Source organism: Lactuca serriola, chromosome 7, assembly GCF_051521515.1.
Source record: "Lactuca serriola cultivar US96UC23 chromosome 7, Lser_US96UC23_V15, whole genome shotgun sequence".
Classification (NCBI taxonomy): Eukaryota; Viridiplantae; Streptophyta; class Magnoliopsida; order Asterales; family Asteraceae; genus Lactuca; species Lactuca serriola.
Window position 1 is genome coordinate 148,856,424 of NC_136414.1, and position 12,823 is coordinate 148,869,246.

Consider the following 12,823-nt stretch of genomic DNA (forward strand, 5'->3'; position numbering starts at 1 on the left):
TTCAGAATTTTTGATCTTTTACTTCATACTTTAACTTTGATGCTCCAAAAATTCTTCAATCTTTTCTTGTAATTATCTCTTTTTTTTTTTAACATGTAACTCACTTTTTTTTCACTCAAAACCCTACATGCTTAAGCAGGGGCGCTCAACTTCAACCTTTATTGGTTAACGATGATAATTTTCCTGGATACATTTCTGGTACACGATGCTAAACATATTGCATCCTTCGGGCTGAGTGAGGTCATGTTTTTGTCCCATGATTTCACTAGAATAAGGGGGCCACAAATGCACTATACCGTATATAGGATCAACTAAACATTTGAGTCTTCATGCAATCATCCACACAATTCTAACATGGAATCCTAATTACTTTTTACCAAAATTTTCTAAATTAGATCCTAAGTAACATTTTTGGTATGCAATAGTGCAAATTTATTTTTAAAATAGACCTAAATTATGATATTAGGATTCTAAATTTGCTATGATGTAACCAACCCCCTACCCCACACTTATTTCATGAAATGTCCCCATTGCATGGTATGCATAAAAAAAATGAAATATAGAGAGAATTAGAACAAACTCCCCTGGGGTATCAGTTACGAAGGTGATTTTCTTCAACTATGCTCCAACTTTGAATGACTTTAGACATGGGAACAGCTCTTCCATGTCTTGGGTGTCATGTCGCGTGTGGTAGACTTGAAAATGACTCAAATATGTAGGACAAAGCTTCTAAAAACCTTCAAGAATGACTCTTCACGAAAAAATGAATAAGTACTGCAATGGACGTGCCCAAAACAACTCTGGAATTCGAAAAATGTCGATGGACTCGGCGAGTATTATCGTGTACTCGGCGAGTATATTGCCAACTTGCAGTAATGTCGGGTCATTACCCATGTACTCGCCGAGTAGGCTATGTGCACTTGGCGAGTAGGCGCCGAGTTAAGAAAAATGCTCTGCTTGTTTACTTCTCGACTGAGGTACCGAATTGGGGTAATTCAGTGACTCTTCTTCTAATTACTTCAGTAATAATGCACTCTATGACTCCCAACTCTAACGGACTCAAACTTAATGGAAACACTTCACACTCTCATTTGAACATTCCTCACTTGAACCTTGACCCTTAAGACTCCTAAATGCAGCCTAACCTTCCAATCCTGAAAAAAAAATGCAACCACAAGTAAAAGCAACCAAATAAAATTCTAAAAACATAATTATCCAAGTTCGACAATAATCCAAAACCAAACACCATAAAAACAAATAAAAACAGAAAACATCAAGTCTTCAATCTTCCTCATCCATGTTCGCTCCTCCAGCACCGCTACCTCCTTCATCATTGTTCCTACGCATCCTTTCATCCCAATTCATTATATAGGGATAACCGGTCCCGGGTCTTGGGGCGATGTTCATTTGTTCCAAAAGATATTCGATTGACACGTTGTTGTACTTAACTCCCCGCCCAATGTCATCCAAGTACCATCGATATTCAACTTGGTTCCACCCGACATTCTCATCTTCCACCGGAATAACAGGTGGGTCTTCTCGGGCCCTCTCGCTCCTTTGCCTCACCCGTCGCCCCAACTCCTTGGGAATAACCACCTCGTCCTCATGCGGAATGGCATAAGAATCTCCAAATTTTTCTACAATCCGTGCCCTCCGATATAAAGTAGTGTTGAAAGGAGGGGGAGAAATGACGGTTAGTGCCATCGCCTCTTGTAAATCCAAGATCCCATATGATCGCGCGAGCCTAGTAACAAACATTCCTCCATTGATTTTGGAGGTCACCTTTTCTTTGACAGCCCCATCCGAGAGATATTTGGCCAAGCAGTAAGGAAGGTTGCAAAAGATATCGGGAGTAATGATACTCCAAAGGCAGAAGATATCAAGTGTCGGGACTTTGTCATCGTCTTTCCGCATGTTGATTGTGCTGGCAATAAGGCGGTGGATGAGACGATGAATTGGTGAGCGGATGTGGCCTTACTGTGCGGAAGATGGAATGTATACCCTGTTGGCAATGGTGTTCCACCAGGTGGAAGCAACAACCTCTTCAGGGAGGTCTTTATGGCACTGATCCAAAAAGGTTTCAAAATCTTCATTTAACATGACACTTTGATTGTAGATGCCAATTCTCCATGCTAGCTCCGCCATGCTGCACTGTCGCAGCTCCCCACCAAGTGAAAATGAGATAACATTGGAATTATAATACTCACTACCACCCCGGAATGAGATGGTAGCGAAGAATTCCCAACACAACTCCGCAAAAACCGTCTCTTAAATCTTGAACAATTGTAGCCATCCATCACAAATGATGGTAGAATCCCCCACATCGCACGACTTCACCAAGTAAGGTGTCAGTTCTTCCTCCAACCCAATCTTCCCCAACCAATCCCAGTTTATTGCATTGGGAAGGTGGATCTCCTTCTACTTTAGAGCTTCCAATATGTTTTTAGCACGGTTCTGTGAGGATTTAGAAGTTATTTGGCGAAAAGAAAGCCACGGGATGTCTCCTTAGCTTCGTCCTCATGAAGTTTGGCCTCTTCCGGACATGGTTCCTTTATGCTTCAAAGATGATGATTCAACAAAGATGGAAAAAATGGCTTGAGAGTAGATATGCATGGAGAGTATGAGGGTAATGTTTAGAATGAGTGACACACCCTTATTTACAGATTATAAACTACCTGTGTTTATTTTCTACTCGCCGAGTAGAAGAGTGCTACTCGCCGAGTAGATCCGCGTATTCGTGATTTTCTGGGATTATAAAGATGTACTCGCTGAGTATACGTGTAAACTCAGCGAGTGAAGCTTGCAGATTGAGAAAAACTTAACATTTTTGATTTTTTAAGCCACCACCCCACACTCTGAGCATTGCTTGCCCTCAAGCAATTATTCAAAACATGTTTTCAGAGGAAGAATGAAAATAAATCATTACCTAAGAAATTAAAAAGAAAATAAAGGGAAAAGAAATGCAAACTCTAACTCGGGTTGCCTCTCGGAAGCGCTTCTTTTTAAGGAATCATTAGCTAGACTCCTTCCATGCTACGTTTCTGCCATTCCCTCCAGCAACAACCCTTCTTCTATGTCTTCATTCCTTGGGACTCCTTCTTCATATCTTTTTACGCTATGTCCATTGACCTTGAAAGGGGTACCATCTTTTGATAATAACTCTATAGCACCATGTGGAAACACCTTCTTCACTAGAAAAGGACCATCCCATCTTGACTTGAGTTTGCCCGGAAAAAGTTTCAGTCTTGAATTAAAAAGTAACACCTTTTGTCCTTCATGAAACTCTTTATTACCCTTGATCCTCTTGTCATGCCAACTTTTGGTTTTCTCTTTATAGATTAAAGAACTAGTGTAAGCATCATTTCTAAGTTCCTTAAGAGCATTCATTTGCATCAACCAGGTGTTCTTGAGCTCCGCTATGTTGAAGTTGCACATTTTTAAAGCCCAAAAAGCTTTATGCTCCATTTCCACCGGTAAATGACATTGCTTTCCATAAACTAGCCGATATGGTGTAGTACCAATAGGTGTTTTGAAAGTTGTTCGGAAGGCCCAAAGTGCATCATCTAGTTTGTCCGACCACTCTTCCCGATTGCTCCCCACCGATCTTTCCAAGATTCTCTTCAAGGCTCTATTGGTCACTTCGGTTTGCCCACTCGTTTTTGGATGGTAAGATGTAGAGAATTTATGAGTTACCCCATATCTCCTCAACACCTTTTCTAGTTGATCATTCGCAAAATGAGTGCCCCGGTCACTTATAAGAGCTTTTGGAACTCCAAATCTTGAAAATAGCTTCTTTAAAAATCGCACCACTACCCGAGCATCATTAGTTGGTAATGCTTGTGCCTCCGCCCATTTGGTTACATAATCCACTGGCACCAATATGTATTTGTTGCCTTTTGACATGGGAAATGGTCCCATAAAATCGATCCCCCAAACATCAAATATCTCGCACACTTGAATACTTTGTTGTGGCATTTCATTTCGGAATGAAATGTTTCCCGCTCTTTGGCATGCATCACACTCTTTGACAAATTGGGTTGCATCTTTAAAACTGGTGGGCCAATAAAACCCAATGTCAAAGATCTTTTTAGCAGTGTAGTGTGCTCCATGATGTCCTCCGGTGAGTCCGCTATGACAATGTTCCAAGATTTTTCAGCTTTCATTCCCGAACACACATCTTCGTATGATTCCGTCCGCGCAACTTCGGAAAAGGTATGGCTCATCCCAAAAGTAATATTTTATTTCTGAAAAGAATTTCTTCTTTTGTTGGCGGGTAAGATCTTTTGGGATGTACTTGCTAGCTAAGTAATTAGCTATTTCCGCGAACCATGGCTCTTCTACCGTGGTCACCATAATGTATTCGTCCGGGAAGTCATCTCCAACTCTATCTTCTTGCAATTGCAGGTTTTCAAGCCTTGATAAGTGGTCGGCTGCTACATTCTCCATTCCCTTCTTGTCGCGTATCTCGATGTCAAACTCTTGAAGAAGTAGAACTCATCGTATCAATCTTGGCTTGGCATCCTACTTGGCAAACAAATACTTGATAGCAGAGTGGTCAGTAAAAATAGTTGTTTTAGATAAAACTAAATAAGGGCGGAATTTATCAAAGGCATACACCACAGCTAACAATTCTTTTTCGGTGGTGGTGTAATTCTCTTGGGCTGGATTTAGAGTTTTACTTGCATAATAAATGGGTCGAAAGTGCTTATCAACCCTTTGACCGAGGACAACTCCTAAAGCAAAATCACTAGCATCACACATTATTTCAAATGGTAACTCCCAATTCGGGGCAATAATGATCAGGACATTAGTCAATTTTTCTTTCAAGAATTCAAACACCTCTAAACACTCTTTAGTAAAATTGAATGGTGCATCTTTTAAAAGCAATTGTGTTAGAGGTCTAGTTATTTTAGAAAAATCTTTTATAAAACGCCGGTAAAAACCCGTGTGTCCAAGAAAACTTCTAATGCCCTTCACATTAGTTGGTGGAGGTAATTTGGCAATGGTGTCAATCTTTGCCCGATCCACTTCAATTCCCGATTTGGAAACCTTGTGGCCTAGAACTATACCCTCCTTGACCATAAAATGACATTTCTCCCAATTAAGAACTAAGTCAGTCTTTTCACACCTAGCAAGCATCAAATCAAGGTTAGTGAGACAATCATGGAAGGACGATCCAAAAACAGAAAAATCATCCATAAAGACTTCCATGAATTTTTCCACCATGTCGTGGAATATGGCTGTCATGCACCGTTGAAATGTCGCGGGTGCATTGCATAACCCAAAGGGCATGCGTCGATAAGCAAAAGTCCCACTTGGGCAAGTAAAAGTGGTATTTTCTTGGTCCATGGGGTCTATGGGTATTTGGAAATAACCCGAAAAGCCGTTCAAGAAACAATAGAAACTATGGCCCGATAATCGTTCTAGCATTTAATCAATAAAAGGTAAGGGGAAATGGTTTTTATGAGTGGCATCGTTTAGCTTTCGATAATTGATGCACACTCTCTAACCGGTTACCGTTCGTTTCGTAATAAGCTCATTCTTCTCGGTGGTTATGACCGCCATTCCTCCTTTCTTGGGCACCACTTGGACCGGACTCACCCACGGACTGTCGGAAATAGAGTAAATGATCCCCGCATCTAAGAGCTTGACTACTTCCTTCTTGACTACTTCTTGCATGTTTGGGTTTAATCTTCTTTGGTGTTGTACAACCAGCTTTGCTCCTTCTTCCAGGTTAATCTTGTGTGAACAATAAGAGGGACTTATTCCCTTGATGTCCGTAATGCTCCATGCTATATCCCAATTATGCTTCTTCAATACTTGAACGAGTTCTTCTTTTTCAGATTCGGAGAGGTTAGAGGCTATTATAACTGGCTTTTGATGGCCATCTTCAAGGAAAGCATACTCCAAGTGCTCTGGTAACGTTTTGAGCTCGGTTTTTGGGTTCTGCTTTTTGTACTCGCCGAGTGCAGGAGAAGGACTCGGCGAGTCGGTTGTTGAATTTACGAATTCCATCTTTTCTTCACACGGACACGACGAGTATATCGATCCTACTCGCCGAGTATCTCTATCAGAGTGCTTCTTTATTTATTCATACTCAGCTTCTTCCAGCAGCCTCTCGATCTCCAGTAAGTCTTTTTCATCATTAAATTCCTCATCAAAGATATTGGACTTGTTGGAATCTTCATTATCATACTCCTCCATTAACTCATCAAACATGTCAATTGAGAATGCCATGTCATCACTATTCCTTGCTTGCTTCATAGCTTGATCCACCCCGAAAGTTACTGAATCTTCTCCTACCCGTAAAGTAAGCTTCGAGTCTCTCATGTCCACTATAGCACTTTCTATATTGAGGAGAGGTCTTCCAAGGATGATCGGGACTTGAGGATCCACTTCCATGTCTAGAATTATAAAATCTGCGGGAAATACAAACTTGTCCACCTTGACCAATAAGTCTTCACATATACCTCTTGGAAATGTGATTGTCTTTTTTGCTAATTGAATTGCCATGCGGATTGGCCTTGGTTTCGGGAGATCCAATTTCTTGAAGAATGAATAGGGCATGAGGTTCACACTAGCTCCCGAATCAGCCAAAGCATGGATGGTGGCCAAGTTTCCAAATTGGCAAGGCAAAGTCAAGCTTCCCGAGTCACCTTTCTTCTTTGGTAATTTGTTTAACATGGCAGCTGAGCAATTTTCTTTAAGAACTATTTCTTTCACCTCCTCCATCGTCCTTCTATTGGTTAGAAGCTCTTTGAGGAACTTTGCATATTTTGGCATTTGAGCGATGGCTTCAATGAAGGGTATGTTGATTTGAAGGGCTTTAATGTGGTCGAGAAATTTCTGGTACTCCTCTTCCTGCTTTTCTTTCTTAGCTCGGGCTGGGTATGGCATGGGAGGCTAAAAGGGCGTTTCAGGAACTTGTTCTTTCAAATCTGGCAGTGGACTTGTCGATTCCATATTATGGACTCGGCAAGTAGAGTCTGTGTCATGCAGAATTTTATTTTTATTTTGTTTTTCTGCATCCTCCTTTTGCAAGTCTTTGGGTGCTTCATTCTGAATAGGGGCCAGAGGAGTAATTATCTTCCCACTTCTTGTTGTGACTATGTTTATGTGCGCGCCTCGTGGGTTGTTTTCGGTTTTACTAGGAAGTTCACCAGGTGATCTTTGATTGATTTGTTGAGCAAGTTGCCCAAGTTGTGTTTCAATGTTGTGGATAGAGGCTTGCTGGTTTCTAAGCATGGTTCTTGTTTCTTGGATTGCAGCATCGTGATCATTATGTCTCTTTTCTGAAGCAGCTACAAACTTGGTAAGCATCTCTTCCAAACTTAGTTTTCTTTCTTGTGTCGGCTCCCCCTTTTGGTAAAAACCTCTTCCCTTTTGCTTGAACTTCTCCTCCTTAGCCTTCTTGTACTCGTCATAAGGGAGCCACTCCTTCTTTGGTTTGCGCCAATCTTCATCATATCGGTCCCCACTTGAGTATCAAACTTGCACCTTTTTGTTGCCATTCTCATCCGAGTCGCAGTCTCTAGTAAGGTGAGGCCCATTGCAATTCTCACAACCCACCCGAATAGCATGTATCATTTGATCCATTTTGTCCATCCTCCTATCCATGGTTTTTAGCATAGCCATGACTGCTGACAATTCTTCTGAAGCTGCATAGGCGGCCCACCTAGTCACATCATTTCTTGGATTATGGTATTCTCTAGAATGCTTAGAGAATTCTTCAATCAATTGCTTTATTACTGGAGGTCCCTTCTTCGTGAGTGGACCTTGCAAGTCATGTAATTGCCTAGTGGTAACATTTACTCGATCATAAAAGATGGAGACTTCTTGTTGACTATTGAGGTCATGATGCGGGCAATTCCTTAGCAAACTCTTGTACCTCACCTAAGCTTCATATAGTGACTTTCCTGCTTGTTGTTCAAAGTTAGCAATGACTTTCTTGAGCTTGGATATCTTGGATGGCGGGCAGAATTGATCAATGAATTCTTCTTTCATTTGGGCCCATGTAGTGATCGATCCGGGGGGCAATGACTTGAGCCAATCCTTTGCAACACCCTTCAAAGTAACCGGAAGCATGCGAAGTAGCTGAGTTTCCCGAGGCACATTTGGAACATTGAAATAATCAGCCACATCATTGACTTCATCCAAGTGCTTGTAAGCATCTTCATGGTCTTTGTCGGTGAAGGGGATCTCATTGAGTAGAGCAAGAATGTGACCCTTAAGCTCAAAAGTAGCAGTTGCGGGAATTGCGGGTTGCACAAGTCCCTGGCCAGTGTCATCGCGGATCCTCTTCTTCCATTCTCCCATGGGGATCTCATCAATGTTAGACATGGTAAGTGCTAACTCATCGCCGGAATCATAGTCGTGCCCGAATGTAGGTTCTTCTTCCTCCTCGGTGTCGTACTCGGTGTCTTCTTTGATCGGGTCTTCGCCTGCCAAAAATGCGCTGGAAGCTCCTGATTTGCTGCTCTTCTTTTTTCCCAAAAACAATCTTCAAGTTAGACAAAGGTGATTTCTTAGGTGTATTTGAGCTTTCCACGTCCTTGCCTTTGTTCTTTCTCAATGTGGATTCCGGGTCTTCAAGCGGGGGTACCAGTGGAGTGTTGGTTCCTCTAGTCATCAAAGTCCTTAAATAAAACCAGAAAAACACGTAAAAAGTAAAAAATGCAACATAAATAACGAAAAAAATAACTTTCAAACAACAGGATACTCGCCGAGTAGGTGCTAGTGCACTCGGCGAGTAGCGTGTTTTATAAAAAAAAATTTAAAACTACAGGTAAAAATTCAAAAAAATACTAATGGATTCTAAAACCTAACCTACTTACTGAATGACTAAAAAAAATTAACTTTGTGCAAGAAAACTCACACAAAGGATTGATAAAATTAGGAATTAAATTTAATTTTTGAACCGTTCCCCGGCAACAGCACCAAAAACTTGATGTGTGTAAAATGCACTGGTTTTAATCCTACTTTTAAATTATAAATGTAGCATACAAAGGCAGTGAACCTGTCTTTTAGTGGTATAGTTGGATAAGTAGAGTGTCGAACTCAGGGAACGGAAATTAAACTAATAACTAATTTTAACTAAGCAAGTAATAAAAATAAAGCTTTTTCTCTAGTTTTACAAGACTAGAAACTTAAGCACACCACCTAACAAGTGATTAACTAAAAACTAAAACAAGTAAAAATTCACCAAATTTGATAAAGAGTTTCTGTTTAGGTCCAACAAATTCACTCTTATGGTTATTTGTGTAATAATGTGATAAGTTAATTGTTATTGGTTACCAACTATAGTGGTTAGGTTCGTGTTCACTAATACTAACCCTTAGACAATTAATCAATTCAAGTAGTGGCCAATTGTTTAAACTAATTAATTCCCTAGTTCAATTATTTGGATTAAATAAAATTTGTAACTGGTTAATCAAGTGGGTGTTTCAATTAACCTCTTGTTTGTTGGTTTCTCAAACAAGCTTACACATTAATTTACCCATTCTCTTATTAATTCTAGTTTCATGTTCATTATTCCTAGACATATGATAAAGTGGTCACATAAACATATGAGGTTAACAACTAAGAGATGTTCATGCAGCTTAATTGTTTTCCAATTAACAGAAAATAGTTGTGGTTAATGCATATGGTTCTTTAACAAACTTAATTTAATAAAATAACCAATAAACAATTAACAAAAGTAATAATTAAACCATAGGAGTAATGTCATTCTTCCTAAACAGAAACCATCCGAATTTTAGCTCATGATTACAAAGAAAACAAGCTCAAGAATGAATTTGATTAAGCTAAACATAATTCAATCCTAAGATTAAGTGGAAATATAACCTAATTCGCCTTGAAACTTCAAAGATCAAAGGTTAGGGTTCTTTAGGTCTTAAAGGGTTTCACCAATCATAGCTCTCTCTCCAAGGAAGCCAGAAAAGTCCTTCAATTCGGATTAAGACCCCATATTTATAGTTATCACAAAACAGGGGCTACTCGACGAGTAGGTCGTGGACTCGCCGAGTACCAAGTGAAATCCGTGTATGGTAAGGATTTTTGACTTTTCTTCGGGAACATTCTCATGGACTCGTCGAGTTTACGTGTGGACTCGCCGAGTTGGTGTGTGGTTTTTCCTTTTTCATCATTCTCTGGTCTCTAATCGCTTCTCCTTATTCCTTTTTGCTTCCAAGCATGTCTTTGGACTGAAAACACAATTTAAGCATTATTAAGTACCTTTTGTCCACATTATGCACATAATTAACTAAAAATGAATAATATTGTATGCTAAACATATGGCTAATTATGCAAATAAAAGACGTAAATAGTGAATTTTTGATAAAGGACTTTTTAGCCTTATCGATCCAAATAAAAGTTGTAGTATATGTTAAACCGAGAACATACAAAAAAAGAACGCCCAAATCTGACTTCGTATGAGGAAGTTATGAATTTTCTAAGATTTGGCATAGCAGTGCACGGCCCGAAACTCGAATTTTAGTTCGAGCGGTTTTTAGCCTACGCGACCTAAATGAGAACTGAAGATCTCATTAATAGGAACTCAACGATAAAAAGACGGACGAAAACCCGTATGTAGAAGTTATGAATTTTACGCGGACATTTAACAGTATAATTTCCTCGTACTGTTAAATTTAAGATTGGTCGAGAATTAGCCGACGGAGTCAAAATGAAAGTTTTTGATCTTATTTTTACCTACGCGTGGATATAAAGAACGTCAAAAACTGAGGTCGTATGTGAATCCTACGGATTTTAGAAGTCAGAAGTGTGATGTGCGAAAATGGGTGATGTGACACAATCTTGGCCATTGCTTTCTCTCCAAGTCTTGCCACTAGATGGTGACATGTGGCACCAAGCTCAGCCATTTTCACCCTATAAATAGAACCTCTCCTACCCTCATTTTCTTCACACCTTTTCCATTCTTTCTTCTTTTTACTCTCTCTAGCCCCGAAACCCCCCGAAAAGCCTAGGGAACCTCCCTAGCACGAGACGGAAGCCCCGGAGTGCTCGACGGCTCCGAGAGGAAGAGCGTTTCGGCTCGGGAATGCTGCTCCAAGCAAAGCCCAGTTTTCTATAAACCCGCTGTAAGTGAGCTACGCCTACGCTATTTTTAATATATCGTTTATTTAATTATACTAACGTTATTAGGAACTTATAATAACTACTTGAGCTATTATTATGGGTTATATAAATATTGTTTAACGCTTATATAATAGTAATAATAGCTAGACTATTAATTAGTCTCGACGAATAATAGACTAAACTCTAGTGGTAACAATACTAGGTTTCGTCGAAAGAAATTATTTTTAAGAAGCGAAGCGTTGTCTGAGTTCGGAATCACCACCTTTTCAAGTGAGTGCATTGTCCCTTTCATGAACATGATTTTAGTACAAGTATCGATTGAAGTATTAAATATATGTTTATGTGCGAATAATTTGATGTTGCCTGAGATACTTGTTAAAGAACATACCTTATTATATATGCTGATTTAGGATAAAGAGTAAACCTAAACTAATTATGAGGAATATTGGGTAGTGTTTTCTTACGAGTACGAGTGAATTATACTCAGAGAATAAAACCTTAGTATATGTCATTGATCTGGGAGCATGGATTAGACATAGTGATTGTCCCTAGTCCGAGAGTATGGATTAGGCATAATCATTCATCATTAATCCGAGAGTATGGATTAGTCATTCGTCCCTAGTCCGAGAGTATGGATTAGTCATTCGTCCCTAGTCCGAGAGTATGGATTAGGTAAAGTCGTTCATTACTGATCCGAGAGTATGGATTAGGTAAACGGCTAATCTTAGGTCCGAGAGTATGGATAGTCTCGTTGTGAGGATCGACGGGGTGGGATAAGAGTTGTTTATATATATGGTGAAATTGTATATTTTGTGAGTTTTAAACTATATATATGGTATAACATTGTGATTTTGAAATCCCTATGTACTCACCAGGTTTCCTAACCTGACCCACTCAGTTTATTTATATCACAAGTGTTGATATGAAGTCACATTACACTGAGAGATTAAGGAGATATAAATCACTTGTGATAATGAATGCAAGTTCTGTTTATGCTTACGTTTCTGTATTGACGATGACATCCCAAATGTTTAAAAATGAATAAAAATACTTTTTCTTTGGAAGTGCTTTGATAACGTATTTATCATGTTTTACTGGGAACAAATTCTGCAACATTTTTATTAAAACAGGTACTTTGATTTTTATAAAGCATAAACAAAATTGGTCTTTTCTGACTGTGAAAATGGGGATGCTACAGTTGGTATCAGAGCATTAGTTTAAGCAAACTAGGAATATGGATTTATTTCTAGACTTAAACTTAGAATGCTAAGCGATGATTGTGAGATGTGAGCACTAGCTTATTTTAGGAATTGTGCCTAAAATGCTTTTATGTGCTAAATGCTTGTGCCTTATATGTTGTCATTTGTTCGGATCTATGGTTTATTGCCGACCGAATCTGTAAACCTTATGTGTTTAGGATTCTAAGTGTTTAACTATGATATTAGAACTAGCAAATAAACGTTTTGGAGTGATAAGGATGATTTAAACGTCAATCCTAAATAAAGATTTAGATTCACCTTATTCGGTGTATAGATCAAGATGGCAAGGACCCGTAGCGGAAACGTGAATGCAAATGGGAACCGAGATCAACCCCCAGTGATTGAGCAAATACCTGTTGTAGTAGCAGCTCCTGAGCCAATCACAATGGCCGAAGTTCAAGCGTTGATCCAGATGATGTTGGATCGTCAAATGGAGGAAACAAGGCGATTACTTCAACAAACTCGAGAGG

General features: G+C 39.5%; 1 protein-coding gene and 1 non-coding gene across 2 annotated transcripts; one reads left to right on the top strand and one right to left on the bottom strand.

Annotated features, from left to right (window-relative positions):
- Positions 1-6,087: 6,087 nt before the first annotated feature.
- Positions 6,088-6,897, bottom strand: LOC145064446 (uncharacterized). The gene has a single exon (XM_079011897.1). It carries the CDS (start codon positions 6,895-6,897, stop codon positions 6,088-6,090), a length of 810 nt encoding a protein of 269 aa, XP_078868023.1.
- Positions 6,898-7,849: 952 nt separating this feature from the next.
- Positions 7,850-7,956, top strand: LOC145065156 (small nucleolar RNA R71). Its single transcript, XR_013688304.1, has one exon. It is a non-coding gene; the product is annotated as a small nucleolar RNA R71 (small nucleolar RNA).
- Positions 7,957-12,823: the final 4,867 nt, after the last annotated feature.